Source organism: Equus caballus, chromosome 5 (assembly GCF_041296265.1).
Source record: "Equus caballus isolate H_3958 breed thoroughbred chromosome 5, TB-T2T, whole genome shotgun sequence".
NCBI classification, from domain to species: domain Eukaryota; kingdom Metazoa; phylum Chordata; class Mammalia; order Perissodactyla; family Equidae; genus Equus; species Equus caballus.
In genome coordinates, this window is record NC_091688.1 from 80,691,795 (window position 1) to 80,713,542 (window position 21,748).

The 21,748-nt window shown below is 37.4% G+C and overlaps 1 protein-coding gene across 13 annotated transcripts in view; it reads left to right on the forward strand.

The window, feature by feature from the left end:
* KYAT3 (kynurenine aminotransferase 3) overlaps window positions 1–21,748 on the forward strand; it is a 54,370-nt gene that overhangs the window by 24,114 nt on the left and 8,508 nt on the right. For 12 of the 13 annotated variants that reach the window (XM_023641713.2, XM_070267326.1, XM_023641710.2 and 9 more), the window contains 9 exons: window positions 1,488–1,637; window positions 5,561–5,647; window positions 6,447–6,572; window positions 6,676–6,796; window positions 12,524–12,600; window positions 13,778–13,867; window positions 17,723–17,909; window positions 20,993–21,069; window positions 21,335–21,421. In XM_023641713.2, the coding sequence (XP_023497481.2) occupies window positions 1,488–1,637; window positions 5,561–5,647; window positions 6,447–6,572; window positions 6,676–6,796; window positions 12,524–12,600; window positions 13,778–13,867; window positions 17,723–17,909; window positions 20,993–21,069; window positions 21,335–21,421 (1,002 nt within the window). Of the gene's footprint in view, window positions 1–387; window positions 691–1,487; window positions 1,638–5,560; window positions 5,648–6,446; window positions 6,573–6,675; window positions 6,797–12,523; window positions 12,601–13,777; window positions 13,868–17,722; window positions 17,910–20,992; window positions 21,070–21,334; window positions 21,422–21,748 lie in introns of all 13 variants that reach the window. The other variant, XM_070267336.1, reaches the window with a different exon arrangement.

The following is a 21,748-nucleotide window of genomic DNA, read 5'->3' on the forward strand; positions in this document are numbered from 1 at the left end:
TATATTTTTTGAGCTTGAATTTAAGTGGTCTTTTCCTTTTGCTGATATTTTTCAGTTTGCTGGCTGTATTCTGTCGCCTCCTCAATTATTGATTGTACCCAGTTTCTTTAATATTATAGTATCTTCTAATTTCAAAATATGAAAAATGAGCTATAGCTTTGTTTTTGTTGATTTTATCTGGGTGAGTGTCTGGGACATACTAGCCAATGTTCTGAAAGGAATAAAAAGGTGACAAATACATGCATCTTTGACACAACGTGCCTCTTTTTCTTCACCTCAACTGGGATGGACAAGTTTGAAGGAACCGAAGGCTCTTTGACCTCACAAACCTGGGGTGTGTCCACCCAGCCTCACTCTTCTGCATCCTAACCTGCTTTATTCCTCCAGAGCCCAATGTGCTTTCCAAACAAAGGCACGTGACCTGCACTTGGACTCTCGCTCACAACTGACAGAAAATCAGAGTGGTTCCTCAAAAGCAAACAGAAGAAATACATGCTGGACAGAAGAAATAATGACTTTGATAACAAATAAGACAGGGAGAGGAAAAGGAAGGAAAAGAAAGAGGAGGGAAGGGTAGAGAACACAGAAGAAGAGAAGAATTGAGGAAGCTAATCAAGGAGTCCTGAGACTCCCCACACGTCTCAGACCTTGTGACTTTACAAGCTCTTGTTCCTCTGGTGAAAGTTCTAGGTAACTGCTGCTCTCTTGGCTGTCAGTGTGAATAACGTTCCACTCCCTCCTACCATGTACTACCACACCAACGCTAATGTGCGCTTCTTTGGTGCATTTGTTTTTGTCCTCTCTCCATAGTCCATTGGTTGCCATAACCTTCCCTTCAGCAACTGGAGGAACCAATTCAGGGGATATGCAGTTAATGAAGGGTTTTTGGCTTATTTTAACTGGGGAAAAAATCCAACTATTCAATATGATTTAATTACTGTCAAAAAATAATCAAATGTGATTTAGTTACTATCAAAAAATATACTGTCAACAAAGAGAACTGATCGGTGGTGGCCAGGGGAAAGGGGGGTGGGGGGAGGGCACTACGGGTGAAGTGGTGTACCTACAACATGACTAATAATGATGTACAACTGTAATTTCACAAGGATGTTAACTTTCATAACCTTAATAAAAAAATATATAAAACCTTCAAAAAAAAAAAACAAAAAAAAATATACTGTCAACAATATATTTGGTATTGAAATCAATTTTTATTCAAAGCAAATACCTTAAAATGTTTTCTTCCAAAACCAGTCGTTAATAGGAAGTTTTTAATCATGAGGAAGTCTTCATGACCATCCAGGGAGGAACCCTCTAAAGGCAGGAAAAAAAATCTTTTAATTTACTGCCTTTTAAAAATACAAGTTTTCTTTGGATAATTATAAAACCCAAACTTTAACAATTCTTACATTTTAGAGCCAAATTACCTTAAGAAGGAGGTCCCATAATCAAATTCAAGGTTTTTTTTCTTCTTTTTTATTCAACAGGGTCATCCATCACTTGTGAAAGCTCTGTCCTGCCTTTATGAAAAACTTTATCAAAATCAAATCAATCCAGATAAAGAAATCCTTGTGACAGTAGGAGCATATGGATCTCTTTTTAATGCCATACACGGATTAATTGATGAGGGAGATGAAGTAAGTATTTTAACATCATGTTACCTGTATTAATCATTATCATTTGTCCTGTCTGAATCTTTTACTTGTTTTATGCTCTTTTTTATTTTGAATTACTTTTGAAGTAGAATGCATATGCAATAAAATTCACAAATCTTAAGTGTACAGCTTGATAAGTTTTTACATGTGTGTATCCATGTAACCACACACCAGGTGAAGATACAGTGCATTTCCAGCACCCCAGAAGGCTCCATTTTGCCCCTTCCTAGCCTACCCTCCCAGAAGTAACCACTCTTTTGTCTCCTGTCACCATAGGTTCATTTGCCTGCTCTTTAACTGGATATAAATAGAATCATACAGTATGTGCTCGAGTCTGTCTTCTTTCGTTTGTCATTATATCTGTGGGAGTTATCCATTTTGTTGTGTGTAGTTCGTTCTTATTTTTATAGCTTATTTAGATAAGGGCAAGTGGAAGGGCTAGCAATGATGGGGAAAATGTATCTTTAGTTTGCACTGCTAGAATAACCTTTCATCTGAACGCATTCATAAGTATTTGGTCAGCGTCTTTTTGTGCCCAGTACTATTGGCAGCACCACGTGGGGGCTGTGTAACAAGAAGGTTGAGTGATTTCTGCTGTTTAGTACTGTGACCCGCTTTGACACGGAGCTCATTCAGCTCTGCCCCTACTTCCCCATTGTCATTCCAGTATCCCTGCTTCACTACTTCCTGACCTCTTTCATTTGTTCAGAAATTACTGAGGATCTCCTAGGTGCTAGGTCCTGTGGGAGAGAAGATTTTTAAAAGACAGTTTCTACCTGGAGGAAGTTCCCTGCCTAGTAGAGGAGACAGACTTGTAAACAGATGAATAGGAATGTGGGGCGATGGTCAACAGTGGAGAGTGTATAAGTTATGGTGGTGGCAAAGGAAAGAAGCGAACCAGTCTGCTAATGTAGGTCTGGACAGCTCCAGAGAGGCATTCTTACACTGGGGCTGAGGAATGAATATTTGTCTATTTTGTGAATTTCTTTCTTTGAATGCTCGTGCATTTTACCTATACCTCTTTTATAACAGATACCCCATTGCTCTGTGTTACGTTATTCTTTTACGTCTCTAGTTCCCTCTACTCTGTCAGACAATGAGCTACTTAAGGAAACGTTTTAAGGAAGTACACTTCTACTGTCATATAGATCCTCTCCTCTAATCCTATAAAGTAGTTGAAAGTCTTCTCTCATCCTTTGGGTGTTAATCCTTTGTTGCGTCCTCCCCCTCTGCTCTCTGTCAGAGACCCCAAGGCTCAGCCCTTGGCCTTCTTTTCTCTAGTCTTTCTTCCCTCATCACCTTATCTAATATTTGGAAACCACACACATGGCACTTTCTATCATACTGACCTATTTTATTTTCTTTGTAACATTTATTGCTATCTGAAATTATCTCATTTACTTCCTTGTTTTCTTTATTATCTCTCTCAGTAGAATGTAAGTTCCAGGAGAACTGATTTATTGCTGTACTGCCAGCATCTAAAATATTGAGTGCACAATAAATACTCTTCAGAAAGAAAGGGGAATTATTCCCATTATAAAAATAAAGAAATTACAGCAAAGAATGCCAAGTATAAGCTTTCAGTTTTACCTCCCTGCCTCCCCAATTTATTTTCCTTTATTGAGCTCTCACTTCATATCAGGCAGTGTGTTTCTCACCAGGGTTGCAAAGAGAGGTCATCTTAGTCCCTAGAGTGTTACAGACTAATTAAGAACTTACAGTCCACTTGACAGAAAGATCCGTTCCTGGTTCATTTCTTTGTCCTCCACGGTACCTAACACCTAACAGCACGTTGTATAGTAGGTACTCAACGTGCCTTGAATGACTAGTACAAACAAAGGGGCTTTAGAATGGAAGGGCCTCATGTGACTCCAGTGAGAAAGGCCTTGAACAAGTATTTCACATCATAAGAAATACAAACAGTAAAAAGTACAAATTTAAAACAATAATTAGGTTTCATTAATTTAACTAACAAAAAGTTAAATGAAGGGCTGGCCCCGTGGCCAAGTGGTTGAGTTCACACGCTCTGCTTCCGCAGAAGCAGAAACCGGGGTTTCGCCGGTTGGACTCCTGGGTGCAGACATGTCACCGCTTGTTGAGCCATGCTGAGGCTGCATCCCACGTGCCACAACTAAAAGGACCCACGACTAAAAATACACAACTATGTACCAGGGGGCTTTGGGAGAAAAAGGGGAAAAAAAAGTTAAATGAGACAACTTAGTGTTGACTTGTGAAAATATAAATTGTTGTCAGGTTTTTCAGAAGCAGTTTGACTATATAAATAGAGTGCCAAAAATATGTTTATACCCTTTAATCTAGTAATAGCAATCATGTCAATTTATTCAGCAAACTGTTTAAAAATGGAGAAGCAACACATACTCACAAAAGAACATAGCATTGTTATTTATGCAAGCAAATGATAAAATTATTCTAGAATTCAGTAGCCTCTCAGCCATTAAAATAATAAATATTAAAACTACAATAATTAGAAATTTTGTGACATATTGCTATGTTTTAAAAAGATAGAAAAATTGAATGTCTCTGATAGTTACAAATTATGTGCTCAGGCTCTCCTTATAGAAAAGCAAAAGGTCTGGGATGCTGGATCTAGGCTGTGGACTGCAGGTGGGATACTGACTGGGCTGGTTAGATTGGCTCACTGACCCAACAGGTCACAAGTGATTGAGAGAGAGCACACAGGGGCAAAGGGACAAGGAGTACATCTCAAGGGACTAGGAAAAAAGACAGAATGCAGTGCTAAGTCACCTGGAGGGAAACTGTGGGTATTGGACAATAACAATAGCATCCCAACTGGTCTCCCAGCATCCATTCTTTGTCTCAGGATTTTTTTTTTTTTTTTTTTGAGGAAGATTAGCCCTGAACTAACATCTGCCTCCAATCCTCCTCTTTTTGCTAAGGAAGACTGGCCCTGAGCTAACATCCATGCCCATCTTCCTCTACTTTATATGTGGGATGCCTACCACAGTATGGCTTTTGCCAGGCGGTGCCATGTCCACACCTGGGATCCGAACCAGCAAACCCCAGGCCACCAAAGCAGAACGTGTGAACTTAACCACTGCGCCACCAGGCTGGCCCCTCAGGATGATTTTAAGAAGAGAAACATCTTTACTCTCAGGATAATACTTATAAATTAGTACTCCATAACAGAGAACATTGCAGTGTTCTCTTCGCTTATAGTCTTGCTTCTGCTGCTATGTGATATTTTATTTTCTAATTTGAAATTTAAAGAAAATCTTAACGTTTTTGACTGGAACGTCCCTTTGAAAATGTGATGAGAGCTATCACCCCTTTCTCCAGAAAAATCTACCTATGCACATATAAAATTTCGCATACAATTTCAAGGGTCTCCACTCAAGCCCATCCGTAGATCTCCCTAAGAGACCAAGGACTCCAGTAACTCTCCGTGGACAAGTTTATCTTCAAGGTCTCTACCACTTGGATGTCAGCTCCTTGAAAGCAAAACCTGCTTTTTTTACTGCTGCATCTCAGTATGTAATATAGTGCCTTGCACATAGTAGGTGCATGATATTTGGGTTTTCTTTTTCTTTTTCTTTTTAAGGTATGCTTTTTGGTGAGGAAAATTGGCCCTGAGCTAACATCTGTTACCAATCTTTCTCTTTTTTTTTTCCTTTTTTTCTCCCCAAAGCCCTGCTACATAGTTATATATCCTAGTTGTAAGTCATTCTAGTTCTTCCATGTGGGATGCCCCCACAGCATGGCTCAATGAGTGATGCTAGGTCTGCACCCAGGATCTGAACTGGCGAACCCCAGGCTGCCGAAGCGGAGCACGCAAACTTAACCACTCCACCACAGAGCCAGCCCCCTGATGTTTGTTAAATGAATTAATGATTGGTATGTTATGTTCATATTTGGCTTTCTTTCAGGTCATAATAATAGTGCCTTTCTATGACTGCTATGAGCCCATGGTGAGAATGGCTGGAGCAACTCCTGTTTTTGTTCCTCTGAGATCTGTAAGTTTGCCAATATGACTCACGTGCTTTAAGAAGTTTTGAAATTACCAATTGCTTTGTCACCAATGAAGTTTCTACTTTGATTACATTTTGGGATTTACTGTATATCTTTCCTGTGACTGAAGGTCATCAACAACTTTAAGAAGACAACTTTTGTTACTTGGTCCTCGTTCGCCATGTGTCTGTTATGTCAGCATCCACACTGCATATAACATCTTTTGTGGTTATATGTCGCCCCCACTGACAGTGAGCACCGCCAGGTCAGAGACCATTTCTGACGCACTTTTACAGCACTGCTTCCCAGTGACAAACAGTGCAGGGTATATGCTGCGTGCTCAGTAAATGCTTGTTGAATTCTGAATGAAGTGATTTTTTTTTTATTCTGCTATTATCTTGAGGAATATGATAAAGTTTACTACCATTGTCTTTTTAAAAATCTTATCAAAATAAGTAATACCCTAAGGTGAATCACAGAATCTTCTATTAGCCTTACAGTATCAGACATGTTAACCATAGTTATCGGTGGCTCCTTTGAAGGAACATAGGCCCTTTAACAGCTGTTACTGTTGATGGAGTTCATTTTTCCATTTAACAGGTGTGAGCATGAGACTCAAGTGCTCTTTGGCACCGAAGGAAGAGCTAAAGCTTAGTAATTTCTGTTTGTTTCCTTTGTTAGTCATTTATTAAGTTACCTTTGCTATGTTTTTCTCTAATTTTTTTTCCTTATTAGGTTATTTATTTGTAAGACAGCAAACATGAATTAATTGAATTAAATCACATCTTCATTCTTCATACTTAGAAACCTGTTGATGGGAGAAAATGGTCTAGTTCTGACTGGACATTAGATCCTCAAGAATTGGCAAGTAAATTTAACTCCAAAACCAAAGCCATTATACTAAATACCCCACATAACCCCTTAGGCAAGGTAAGTGAGTCTTTGATGCCTTTACACAGCCTTCTCACTCATCATTTTCCCACATGTTGAATCATAATTGGCTCTGCTCTTTTGTTTCCTTTAATATGTGTAGGTGTATACCAGAGAGGAGCTCCAAGTAATCGCTGACCTTTGCATCAAATATGACACGCTCTGCATCAGTGATGAGGTTTATGAATGGCTTGTATATGCTGGAAATAAGCATTTAAAAATAGGTACTGATTATTACATAGAGTCACAAATCGAAATGTGTTTGGCATGTGTTGAACAACTGATTGGAAAGGATCCCAGAACAGCTTTAAAGTAGTCTTTGTAATGGGTATCTGTCTATATGAGCACTTAAAAATGGGATTTGAATAAATGACGCCTGAGTGGATTAATGAACGCATTAAAGGACAAATAGTACAAACTTAGGGGAAGAGATTCTGGATCACACTACAAAGCTATGAAACCAGAGAAGTAGTACTTTTGCCTATATCCTTGGGATTTTATCAAGAAACCAGCTATTATTTGGTACATAGGACACAGGGGACTTACTTGTTCCTCAGCTGGACTCTCTCTGCTGAATAAGTTGACAAAATGGCAAGTCAACAGGGAAAGATTATAGGGACAGTAGGCTATTGCTGCTTGGCTCTTGCCTGAGATTTCACCATTACTACCAGGCCATCTCATAAATGCCATGGTGTCTTCTGGATTAATCCATGTTTATCTCAACTATAGGATTATAAACTGGGTACAACCTTGGGCCTTTGCACTTGCCCTTCCCTGCCTGGAAACACTTTTTCCCAAGACATCCACATGGCTCAGTCTCTCACCTTTCTCAGGTCTTTATTCAGAGGTCAGTTTTTATGACCACAGCATTTAAGATAATTACACCTCTCCTTCCAGCTTTTGCTTTGTCCTTTTTCTGTTCTGTTTTGTTTTGTTTTTTATTCTATAGCAAACATCAGGATCAACATACTTTATTTCTAACCTGCAAGAAGGTAGGGATTTTTGTTTGTTTTGGTCTCTTCTGAATCCCCAGTTCCAAGACTGGGATCCTGTACGTGGTAGACAATCAGAAAGTAATTGTTGAATGAATGACTAGGAAGTATGAAAAGGATAAGGGAAGGATAAGTAAAATCACTGTGGTAGGAACCAATAAATAAAAAAATTAGTGCACTTATGTGTAAATAGTTGTTGCGCATATCATAATTACCCCAATGGTACATTAGATATTGTTGTAGAGACACAGGAGAAAGCAAATGCTTGAGGAGGTCAGCAAACAAGTGGGCAAAAGATGGAATTAGGTAGACAGAGAAGTAGAAAGAAAATTCCTATCATATAAACCAGCATGTTCTGAGGCAAGGAGGCATGAAAGACCAAGATACACTTAAGAAAAGTAAGTGGTCTCTAAGATGTGTTGTAGTAACTGGCACAGATGAGGTGGAAAAGTAGAGTGATTCTGAAGGATTTTGGATAGGAGAATGAGGAGTCTAAACTTTATCGAGGAGGTTAGTGGTTCTGAAACTTATTTTAGTGGTAGAGCACCTTGAAGCCATCATGTTCACATCATGAAATAGTCATAGATTGCATTCCATTCTGAAACTAGAAGCAGTTTTTCCTAACAGAAATCCAGTAAGTAGGAGAAGATCACAATTCTGTGCATATTTATCTGTAACCAAGAGCTATTGAAATAAACACATCTGAGTGTTTCTGATTTTGCCATTAATATTCACTTACTAAATGCTCATTTGTTTCCCTCTTGGCAGCATTCAGTATTAGATAAGTGGTAGCACTTACCTTAAATGCTTAAGAAAATTTTGTGGCTTAAGAAGATTTTGTGGAAGAAAACTTAAAATTGATTTTTTTTAAAAAAGTTCTGTGTATTAATTTGATCACCAGACTACCAATGAGCATACTTTGAGTACTACTACTACAGAAGTTTGACAAGGCAGAGGTATTGGTTACATGATTGGGTTTGTTTTATAAAGGTCAGAGCCAGCTACTGGTGAGGATCTTAAGCAAGTCAGATGTCCTGGCAGTGGACATGATACATGGGGGCTGTTTGCAAGTAGAAACTATAACAAAGGCCACTGTGTTTGATAGGGCACAGAGTATAGCATTTGAAGGTGGGAAGGGAACAAGCAAGTATGATTCTAGGATCCTGGCCTGTCCACTCAGCAGTAATGAGGCCCTTAACCAGAGACAGAAGTGTGGAGAGAGGAGGAGCAGATAAGTGGAGAAGAGCTGAGCAAAGGAAATTCCTGCTTCTCATGCTTTAGACTTGCTAAGTTTCAGTGTCTGTGAGAGAGAGAGGAGGAGACATCTGGAGACGTGAAATTACAGGCTTGATACTCAGCATCAAATTATGAGCGGATATATTTTTGCCAGTCATCAAAATTTTGTTAGTATGGTGCTGTCCCTGTGGCCGAGTGGTTAAGTTTGCACGCTCTGCTTCGGTGGCCCAGGGTTTCGCTGGTTCGTATCCTGGGCGCCGACATGGCACCGCTCATCAAGCCACGCTGAGGCAGCTTCCCACATGCCACAACTAGAAGGACCCACAACTAAAAATACAACTATGTACCAGGGGGGTTTGGGGAGAAAAAGGAAAAATAAAACCTTAAAAAAAATTTTTGTTAATAGTGGAACCCATGGAAGAGAATGAATTTTCTCAGGGAGAATGTATAAACAGAGAAGTCCAGAAATTTGCATGGCATGGTGCCTTAACACAGCAAACTGTGGTTATCTGTCAAAATTGCATCAGAGTTCACCTTCACTGTCTTGTTGATGATCTCTGTCTCTGGTCATTTGAACTATCCCCCAATTGAAAATCAGACCAACATGGACAATTACTTGTGTAATTTTTTTATATTAACCAGAGAGGAAGAGGCATCTATCAAATGAAGAAATATTATTTTATATATATTTATGTCTATGTGATATGACTCAAAGCTTTAGAATTTTAGTTAACTCAGTTTAGCAATATTTTTTCCAAAAGCTTACTTTAAATGATCTTGAAATTTATTGTTTAAACCTTTGTTAGTATATTGTTTAAACTTTTAGTTTTATAAGCCTTTCATGATAAAAGTGTAACTGTAGTATTATTTGCTGAAGATATCAAGACACATATTTTTAACTCAGACTTTTTAGTTGTTATAACAGCCCATAAAGTTAAAAGAAGAAAAAATGAATTCAGTATTTCATTATTTAGAGAGTATGAGTCAGTTGCGTGAAAACTTAGATATTCTATCAAATACAGTGGCCTTTGTTACATGAAAGATGCAAAATGGCTATTGCATCAATTTGCAGAGTGTAATAATAGTTCTTTAATATAATACAATGAGGCTTTCTAGCTATACATCATGAAATTAGCATCATCTTCATGTCGCACAGGCAGTTTTTGCTGGTGTCGCACTTTTCGTCATGTCTCTAATTTCTGTCTGACTTCTATTGAAGCCTGTGTCACTTAGGAATAACTGTTACAGCTGTGGCTGATTTAAGGTTCATGGGTCACAAATGAGAAGTGCAAAGACCAGGTGCCTTTCAGATACAACTGCAAGCTAAACTGACAATATACTGGATATGGTTTTGTAAATGCATCAGACCTGCAAAGATTGTTTTTTGGCCTATGCAGTGGTGTGGTCATCCATTTGCATTAATTTCTGTGGCTTTCCAAATCTCTGAGATTGAGAGGATATGAACATCTAGATGTTTTAAAATTACTGAAGTTCCTTTTTGTTGAAATAGTAGAATTTATTCTTATTGGACCAAATTCTTGATTCAAATTATGTCTCCAGATTTCAGTCAACAAAAAGAAAACTCTCCTTTTTATTTATTTATTTATTTTTTTATTAAGATTATGATAGATTACAACCTTGTGAGATTTCAGTTGTACATTATTGTTAGTAATGTTGTGAGTACACCACTTCACCCTTTGTGCCCTCCCCCCACCCCCCCTTTTCCCTGGTAACCACCGATCAGTTCTCCATGTCTATATGTTAACCTCCACCTGTAAGTGGGGTCATATAGAGTTCGTCTTTCTCTGTCTGGCTTATTTCGCTTAACATAATACCCTCAAGGTCCATCCATGTTGATGCAAATGGAACAATTTGGTCCTTTTTTATGGCTGAGTAGTATTCCATTGTGTATATATACCATATCTTCTTTATCCAGTCATCAGGTTCTGGGCATTTAGGTTGGTTCCACATCTTGGCTATTGTGAATAATGCTGCGATGAACATAGGGGTGCACGGGATTCTTGGGATTGCTGATTTCAGGTTCTTAGGGTAGATACCCAGTAGTGGGATGGCTGGGTCATAGGGTATTTCTATTTTTAACTTTTTGAGAGATCTCCATACTGAAGAAAACTCTCCTTTTGTAAGAACTATGTGACAACCATGCTCATTGAGGGCTGAAAACAAAAAACAAAAAACAAAAAAACCTCTTCTAGGAGAGAGATATACTAATACATTGATATTTGGAAAATTAGTATTAAATTCCTTGTAAGTTATTCAGCTGATCAGCTCACTCCTTGAAAAAAGGCATCCACTTTTATATGGTTTAAATAGTCATTAACAAATTATTTAGCTCTCCTTTTAAGTATGGTAATTAGATTTGATATTTTGTGAACAAAACCTACGTTTGACATGTGAATAGTTTTGATTTCCTTCATATGTAACTTTTAGTGAAAACAGGTTAAGATTGTATTAGTTTCTCTGGGTAATTCTTATTTTCAAAGAATTGATTTCTAAATGTTCTTACTAATATGCCTTGCTGACTTTGGACACATGTTATTACCCTGCATTATTCATAGTTTAGATTTTCTCTAGTCAGAAAAGTGGAATATGTGTCATGGTGTTCTTTTGGAATACTTTAGAAAACTAGAAAAGTTTCAAAACTTGAAGGGATGTAATGACTTATATCAAATGTTAGAAAATTCCTTCTTCAAATGGACCCTCTAAATATTTTTTTCATTTATTGTTTTGGTTTTTGGTATGCTTCACAGAGAATACAATTATAATTTGTCTGATTTATATAGTTTTCCTTCCTTTACAAATATTGGCAGGTATTTTGTGATGGACTGAAATTATGTATGCATCCGCTCTGGGAATTTCTTTAGCTACCTTACATTTTAACGAGCACTTAACTTGCTTATGAGCAGCTTACTTTAAGAAAACAGTAGTTTAGGGGGCCAGCCCAGTGGCGCAGCGGTTAAGTTCACACGTTCCACTTCAGGCGGCCCGGGGTTCACTGGTTTACATCCTGGGTCCAGACATGGCGCCACTTGGCAAGCCATGCTGTGGTAGGCGGCCCACATATAAAGTAGAGGAAGATGAGCATGGATGTTAGCTCAGGGCCAGTCTTCCTCAGCAAAAAGAGGAGGATTGGCAGCAGATGTTAGCTCAGGGCTAATCTCCCTCAAAAAAAAAAAAAGAATTTGCCTTTCTTACAAAGTCCGCAGTGATGCTGACATTGCTGGTGTGGGGAACACATTTTAAGAACCATTGCACTAGGAATCCTGTAGAAATGGATTCAGAAAATGGGTAGAGGTGGGCTAAACCGTAGCCAGGACCACACCCAAAACTGTGCTGCAGGATAATTATATTGAACACACAGCTACTACTAACACTGATCGCTGGGTGTCACACGGAACCAGCGTGGAACACTGCCTACTGGCACCTCTGTCACTCCTGCCCCTTGAAATAATTTTGCTACTTAAAATTATTCGATCTATTTACATATTACTTTGGTGTGATATTGCAGTGTTTTAAAGCATTGTAACATTTTCAACTGTGTTTGGGTTAAAGTTACATTATCTTAAAAAAACCTATTGAAATAACTATACTGACTAGACTATAACACATTTACTTTCCTTGAAGTCATGTATCTTTTTTATGTTTCTAGATTATACTGAAAGTAGATTGATTGGAAAGCTTTTTTTTTTTCTTTTTCCTGTTTAGCCACTTTTCCTGGTATGTGGGAGAGAACAATAACAATAGGAAGTGCTGGAAAGACTTTCAGTGTAACTGGCTGGAAGGTAAGATGTGTAAGAATTTAATTGCTTAAAAATAGGTATGTATTTTATTTTTTGTAGAGTTTTTTGTGTTTTAAATGAATTTATATTCAGTTCACAGAAGTTTTTATATGTACTGATTTGGGCTTATTATTTACTCATTCAGCTTTCATGTTGGTCTTTATCCTTTTTGAGACCTAATTATTTCTTTAAAAATAAGAAAAATTAGGTAATCTTTCATTTTATAAGTCATCAACTAATGATACTTTTTTCTTTGAAAAGAATGGTCAGATTAGTGCATATTAATGTAAAGGTAGAAAAAACAGTAATAGCTAATGTTTTGTCACTTGCCATGTGCCAGTCTCTCGGCACTTTATGCCTACTGAGTCCTTTCATTCTCTTCACCACATTATGAGGTGAGTATAATTTATTGTCCCCATTTTACAGAAAATAAAACTAAAGCACAGAGAAGTTAAGTAACTTACCTGAGGTTACACTGCTAATAAATTCCAGCCAGGGCAGGCAGTCCAGTTTCAGAGTCCATGCACGCACGTAACCCTGTACTGTGTAACACAGTAACAGTTTATCCGGTTGAGACTTGGTTAGCTTCCAACCTAACCTCTGTGGAATGTGCCTAAGAAGCAGGGATTATCGGAAATGATGCTGGCAGAACCAAATTATGGAAGAGTCCCTTAGGCCCTCATTCAGAGTTTTGTGGGATTTTTTTGGTCTTGGTTTTGGTTTTTGGTGAGGAGGATTGGCCCTGAGCTAACATCTGTGCCAGTCTTCCTCTGTTTTGTATTTGGGACGACGCTGCCATAGCGTGGCTTGTCAAGCGGTGTGTAGGTCCGTGCCCAGGATCCGAGCCTGTGAACCCTGGGCCACTGAAGTGGAGCATGGGAACTTAACCACTCTACCACTGGGCCAGCCCCTAGAGTTGCTTTTATTTATTTATATCTAATTCAAAAAAGCTTCATTACTGGTTTTTAGACCTCCAAGAATATGCGAAGTAGCAAATATGAGGCATGGGTAAAGATCATGAATGGAGGCACCGTTCACCTTCTGAAGGCAGAGTTTAATGTCTCCAGTTGGAAATTTTTCCACAAAAAGGACAGTGCTGAAGTTATTCTAACTACTCTCAGATTTAGTACATAAAATTAAAGTCATTTTTTGAAATCTGTTTTATCTTTTCCTTTCCCAGCTTGGCTGGTCCATTGGTCCTGATCATTTGATAAAACACTTACAGACAGTTCAGCAAAACACTGTTTATACTTGTGCAACTCCTTTGCAGGTAGGTGTGGCAGTAACTTGCGGTTGGAGCACAGTCCTCTTGGTGAAGGTGCTATTTTTATATTTCATATTTGAATTGGCTTAGTTCTTCCCTTCATGTCTTTCTTCACCAGGCCTTTCTAGTATAGTTTGGGAATTTAGGAGCAGATACATATTCATTGCTATCAAGGATGGTTCACTGGTTTTTTTCATCTGTCAAGATTTAGCTTTGAACATTCATACATTGCTGGTGGGATCACAGAGTATTGTAGACTCTCTGGAGGACAGTGGTAGCACCAAGCAAAGTTACGGATGTGTGTGTCCTACGGAGCAGCAGTCCATCTTCTGGGAATTTGCCCTGTAACTGTTAACTGTACATGTAAGAAGCTCTGTAGGTACTTGGCCATTCATTGCAGAAGATAAGAGATAGTTGTTATTCATCTGCAGACAATCGGTTAAATAAACCATGGTCTGTCCAAACATTTAAATATCATATGACTATATTAGTTTCCTATATCTTTGTAACAAATTACCACAAACTTAGTGGTTTAAAATGACACATTTTTTATCTTATGGTTCTGGAGTTCAGCAATCCAAAATGGGTCTTACAAGGCAAAAAGAAAGGTGTTGGCATTGCTATTCCTTCTGGAGGCTCTAAGCAGAATCCGTTCTTTGTCTTTTCCAGCTTCCAGGGGCTGCTTTGATTCCTTGGCTCATGGTCACATCACTCTAACCTCTACTTCTGTTGACACATATCCTCCTGTGACCCTAACTCTGCTGCCACCTTCTTTCCCTTATAAAGGTCCTTGTGATTGCATTAGGCCCGTGGATAATCCAAGATAATCTCTCCCTCTCAAGATCCTTAACTTAAATCATTTGCAAAGTTCGTTTTACCATGCAAGGTAACATCTTTACCGATTCTGGGTTTTAAGGCATGGACAGCTTTAGGGGCCATTATTCTGTCTATCACCATGGCTGTTTAAAAAGGAAAAAAAAGAAAGGAAAGGAAAAGAATGAGGAAGTACTATAATAATTAATGATATGGAAAGATTTCCAGAATATATTGTAAAGTAAAAGAAGCAAGATATAGGACAGTGTATATTTATGCTATATTCTGTATAAGAAAGGGGGGAAACTGTTTGCTTATATTTTCTTAAAGAATCTCTGGAACGATCCATAAGAAACTAGTAAAAGTGGCTATTTTTAGGAATAAGGGAAATAGGTGAAATTAGTAGATAGGGATGGGATGGGTGCAAAACTTTAATGTGTATCCTTTTTTATATTGTTGCTATTTTAAAAAAATTACAAAACAGGGATCTACGTACTGTCATTCTGTGAATAATCAGAACACTGAAAAAAATGTATTTTTCTGGAAGGCAGTTAAAAGGCTAGAAGAGTGAAATATGTTGACTACAGTAAACTTACCTTTTTGCTTCCTGAAAAATACCTACTGAATGAGAAAAAGTTCTATTTTAAAATTCTTTTTCCAGTGACTCTGTAAAGTAATATCATGATAAAGGCTCATTCTGACATTGTTTTATTATATATTAAACTCATTTCATCCTCTCAAAATAAATCTATTCACTTATTCCACAAATATTTACTGAAGATTGGAGATACAGCAGACAAAAATTCCTGTCCTTGTGGAGCTTATAGCCTAGTAGGGGGACACAGATAATAAGCAAATAAATATTTTAATAATGCAATATGTCAGATTTTGGTAGATGCATTGGAGAAAAATAAAGTAGGGAAGAGGAAGGGTACATAGTGCTAAGTGGGAGAATATACAGTGTTAAATGGAGCGATCTTTGAAAGCCTCACTGAGGAAGGTGACATTTGATCTATGAACTGAAGGAGGTTAAGCAGTCACATGGTTACCTGGAGAAGAACCCTCCAGACTGCGAGAACAACAAGTGCAAAGGTCCTGGGGTAAGCAGCCTGGCTGTCACGTTTATATCAGTGAAAAGCACAGAGGCTGTGATGGGCTCATTAAGGGAGGAGAGTAGGAGGAAATAAATCAGGGATAACTGGGAGCCAGATCCAACAGGGCCGTGTTTGTCACTGTAAACACTGCGTGAGGCAAGAAGCGTCTGGAGAGTTTTGAGCACAGGGGTGACATGACCCAACTTGTGTTACCAAAGGGACCCTGGCTGCTTTGTTGAGTTGAAGACTATTGAAGTGATGACAGCAGTGGACTGAACCAAGATGGGGATGGTAGAAGTGGTAGAGAGTGACTGGGTTCTGAATATATTTTGAAGGTACAGCTGACAGTATTTGCAGATGAATCATACGTAGGAGAAAAAGAGGGTAGTCCAGTATAATTCTACAGTTAGGATTCATGTTTATGTCTCCTGGGCTTTGAATTTTCCAAGGCAGTGTCTCCTACTACAGGGAATGAATAAGTTGCTGAGAAAAAGAAAGATTCAGCTAAGAATCTGGAACATCTCTTTTTCTGAACCATCTTATTCTCCATTTCAGCTAAGTGCCTGTTTTTTTCCCATGTCCTCAGACACTCATGTTTTGAAATTGGTCCGTGCTTCCAGGAGACCCACAGATTCCTAGACTGAACCAACAGATCCTTATTTATCCAAGATTTTTTTTAGTGCTGGGGGATTATTATTACCTCTTTTTTCCTACTGAAGTCTCTTGGCATGCAGTCTTCTCTACGATCTTGCCCTTCTCTGTCTCTAGGTGTCATCTCTTGCCATGATGTCTCCTGCTACCCTTCAGCCACACCAGACTTCTCAGTTCTTCTGACAGAACAAACTATACCCTGCGTTTTTCACGTATTGTTTTCTTTCTCATCCCTCCCACCTGCGCCTGTCAAAACACACTAATTGGAAGCTCCATAAAGACAAGGACCATATTAATCTTGTTTATCGCTGTATCCCTAACTGTATCCCCACAATGCCACATTTAACATAGGCACTCAATAGATATTTACTGAGTGAATCAATTTATCCTTTAATTCTTGATATCTCTTGATTCTGATTAATTTCCTTAAACTTGGGCCACTTTGCTCTGCCCCTCTATCGCAACCATTCCAGGTTCTTGATTATCTGCTTGGATCTCCTGGTTTGCTCTGAGAACCAGTATTTCTGAGTTGTCCCAGCTCATACTTGTCTGCCAAGCTTCTGCCTTCCTGCTTGTTCAGACCTTGTTCTCTAGGTTTGCCCTGATTCGGACTTGTTTACCTGTTCCTGACCTGTTGCCTCCCCGGACGCCTGCCTGACCCTTAACAACACTGGCTTTTTTCCTTTGCTCAATTTCTCTCCTGTCTCATCTGCCTTTCCTGAAGAACAGTAGAGCAGTAATTCCACATGCCCCAGAAACTCCTTTCTAATCCTTGTGGCACTCAGACTGCCTTCCTGGAATAGGAACGATTAGAGCAGGGATTTGCACACGTATGGAGAATGACACAGTAGGTCAGCTTTCATTTCCACTACATCCTCCAAGGTAATGAGGAAAGGCTGGTTAGTTCATCATTTCTCTGGTCATCTTTCACACTTGCATCTAGCAAGTCATTCTAAGCTTACCTCAATAGAACATAACTTAATGTCTTTTCGTTTCCAAGGAAACCATCTTTATATAATACCTCTTTTTCAAGTTGGATTTTCATGGTTCATTCTCTGTTCTTCACAGTATTTTTAATCACTTACATGTAACTGATTCTTCTATTAATCTATGGAGTTTAACATAGGTTCACGGGAATTTGTCTATAATTCCCTGAATGACTTTTTTGTCAAGACAATGTTTACTCAGACATTGTTTACTCAATTTTACTCAAAATTACTCAGTTTATTTATTATACCAATAAATCCAGCAATAAATAACATTATCATATTTCCTTTCTGCATTTTTCAATGTTAACATACAGGAAGCCTTGGCTCACGCTTTTTGGATTGACATCAAGCGCATGGATGACCCAGAGTGTTACTTTAATTCTTTGCCAAAAGAGTTAGAATTGAAAAGAGATCGGATGGTACATTTACTTGAAAGTATTGGCCTAAAACCCATAGTTCCTGATGGGGGCTACTTCATCATTGCTGATGTGTCTTTGATGGGTTTGTAAACATTTTTATTGTTTCAAATATATGGAAACTTATGTGTGAAATTATATCAGAATTAGGGAGAAAAATTAGTGTCAAAGCCATATAAGCATTTTATCTATGGAAAAATGAATTTTCACAATGTCGATGTTTTTCTACAGTCATCTTGGCTTTTACATCCTTGACCTTAAATGTGACTGTTGTTACATGGTTATGGAGTCAGTTGTTCTGGGTGTTCTTTTAAACATAGAATTTGCTGTCATCTTGTTCTGCTGTGTAATTTAAAACACAGGTACATGAAATAATATATGGACCCTGAGTTCTTTTGAGTAAAATTTTAGTTTCCTTTTTGCTTGAGAAAAATAAGATTTCTAGAATGTTGATGCCTTCAGGGAATATTTTCCATTTTAGATTAGAAGGGGGAGGAAGCAAATATTTCAGTCACCTAGGTTCATAGAGTATTGTAATTAGCATTAACTTGAAACCAAACTTCATGGCAGCAAAGGCAAATAGAAAAATGGAATTAGTTACATAATTCTTAGATAAAAGGAAAAAAGGAAACCTAATAGCTTTTTAGATAAGAATAATTCTTTCCTGGAACCAAATTTTCCAGATAGTAAATTCTAAAAGGAATTTATCACATTGTGACATTAATATCAAAAAGACAGTGATGCCACTTTTGCTAGGATTATTGCATTAGGCTCTTAAATACTTTCCCATTCTATCTTCAGTTGATCCATCCTGCTTGCAATACTATTTTAGGTCTTAGATCTTGAAGTAGTGTGTAATAGTAGGAGCAGAAAGGGTTTTGATTAGAAAAGCTTTGGTGATGATAGGAAAAAAAGATGTCTCTTTTTATCGTCCTCCTTCACCTGTGGGGGAAAAATGTTAATGTCTGTAAGACCCTCCTACATGTGAAGACAAGCTCATTTTATTTTACTCCTTCATCTGCTCAGATTAAGTTGCATATGGCAATTCTTTCATATAGTAGAGGTTGGTCCCACCATTTGCTAAAGACAAACGCAAAAATCCCAATTCTCATTTGATGATAGCTTGAAAATAAAAACAAACCGTAAGATTCATGAACATAGTGATTACTTCCCTTTACAATTCATAGCAATGACTAACTGGTTAATATTTTTTCAGTGTTTATGATATAGCATGTATTATGCTGAGAGTTTTACAAAGATCACATTCTCACAAAAGCCCTATTAGATTGATGCTATGTCCCCATTGATAGATGGGAAAGATGAGATAGAGAGAGAATCAAGAAATTTACTAAAGTTAATCAACTAATATGTAGTGGAACTGGGCTCTGAACCCAGAGATCTATGTCCTAACCAGTGAACTTATCTTTTTTCTCCTGCACTAATCAACTTTCCAGACCAATGAGCTGCATTCTAGAACTAAAAAGGGGAACATCTGAATAGAAGACAAGATGACAAATAAGGAGATTATTATAGATGTTCTAGCGAGAGAATAAGATCCAAAATTATGGAGGAGATAGAGGGAATGCGACAACCAATTTTGACTTTCATAGGTTGCTTAAATATGCTAATGCTATCATAATGTGGCTCAAACTCCTACCTTCATAAAGAAATATTTTGTTTAGTTCCTTTGAGGATCTCTGACTCAAGCATTCAAAAGAAATAGATTCAGACTTTCTTCTAACTATAAAATCTTTATAATTGTGTTTATTCCCTTCTTTCCTTCTGAGCACCATGACAATAAACTCCTCTTTTCTAAGCTTTAAAAGAATAAATGAATTGTATAGCCAGTGTCAATTACAGTTAATATCCTCCTATTCTTCCTTCCACTGCTGTACATAATCACCCTTTCTCTGGGTTCCCCTTGAATACACTACTATTATGTACTTGTCACATGGCATTTTCACGTAATTTACAATTAGACTCTGACTTTTTTAAGTTGTAATTTTTGTTAGAGCCAGACCTGAATTAAAACACATGCATATATATAACTTAAATAGTAATTTAACTTCCTCATCTATAAAGTGAAGATTGTTAATGACCTCTCAGTGTTGTAGGACAAATAAATGAGAGAATCATGTAACATGCTTAACAAATAGTAAGTGCTCAGTAAAGGTAGTAAATTATTAGCATTATTATATGGAAATTTTACATTCTTAAAGCACAAGGGAGAACATAAATAAAATCATTAAGTAAGAACATTTTCAGATGAAAAAATACAGATGAAACTTTCTTCAGCATCAAGGTTTTTATGGTGTTAATATGAAGAGACCCAGTAGTATTTCGTGAATAAAAGAAAGAGGATAACTGCCTCAATTTGTTTTGAGGAATAAATAGTAAAATTTCTTTGATTACACTATCACTGTCAGTTGCTTTGCAACATTCAAAAGGATCTAAGAGTCAATAAAATAGAACAATATTAAATGTAGATTGCTGAAACTGAAGGCCAGAGAAAAAATATCTTGCCCAGACCTTAAAGCAAGATTGGAGCAAGAGATAAGAATAGAAATACATATTTGAAGTTTTTCCCCAAATTAAAAATTTTTTTTAAAAAGCATAATATTTGAAAGAAAGATCTACACAGACATTCTCCTTTTATAAATAATGAATAATATTAATTTATTCATTCAACAAATATAATTTTCATTACTTGTATGCTAGACACTGACATAGGAGTTGGGGATAATGATAGCTTGCGATACAGACACTTTACCCTTGTGGAGCTTACAATCATAATGAATGACTGTTTGGAGATATAATTATTACTGGTGAATATTTTATAAATTTAGGTGTTACTTCCTAAATAATGATCACAGTCTTATATTATTTCTGAATGGAAAGGCAACACTTCTCTTTCCTTCCCCTTTCCTACTGTCTTAAGAGCTAAGAGCTGTATGCACAAGCATCATCAACCAAATGTATCTATGAGTAGTGTCTTATCAGTGAAGCTTACCTGTGAATTCCTCACTTCCCAGCACACCATACAGTATAAGACTCCAGCAGATTCTGTGAATATCTTCTGAGAAAATCTTGAATCTTTATAGACCTAAATGAAATACATATTGCCTCAGATATAATGCATAGGTAGTCTGATTTTCACTGTTGTTTTAGATGCAGACCTCTCTGACATGGAGAACAACAATGAACCTTATGACTATAAATTTGTGAAATGGATGACTAAAAATAAGGTAATGTTTATTGGCCTTTGTGATATTGTGCTGTATTTTGTAGTTAATTTATGAAAGAAACCTGTTCACATGCTTTGAACAATGTTAACTGTAGTTTTGTTGCGTGATATTCCGCTTGTGATTATTTGGAAGATTTTAAAAACATTTTTCTTTTTGGAAACTGTATTGAATATTTAGAAGTATCTGTTTCTAATTTATATGGTCCTAAAATTAATATTTGAAGTGTAAGTAGTTTTCTTATTTTAGCTTTCTATTTATTTTTCAGAAACTGTCAGCCATCCCAGTTTCAGCATTCTGTAATTCAGAGACCAAATTACAGTTTGAGAAGTTTGTGCGATTTTGTTTCATTAAGGTAAGTTCCCTGTTCGACTGAAAAACACGTTTATAATATCCTTCCTTCTGATTTAAAAAGCACAATTTTTTTTCTATTGCTAGACATGATGTGCTCATATGCAGGTTTTAAATTTTGGCTTTGCTGCCATGAAATTACCTGCCTATCAGAACAAAACTCAGCACTCTTTGAGGTGTTGAGTTTATTGGACTACAACATAATCAGTCTTCTTACCGTGTAACATTACAATATCCAGCCTGCAATCAAAAATTACTAGACATCTGAAGACCCAAGAAAATGTGACCTTTACTAAAGGAAAAAAGCAGTCAGTGGAAAGAAACTCAAGGT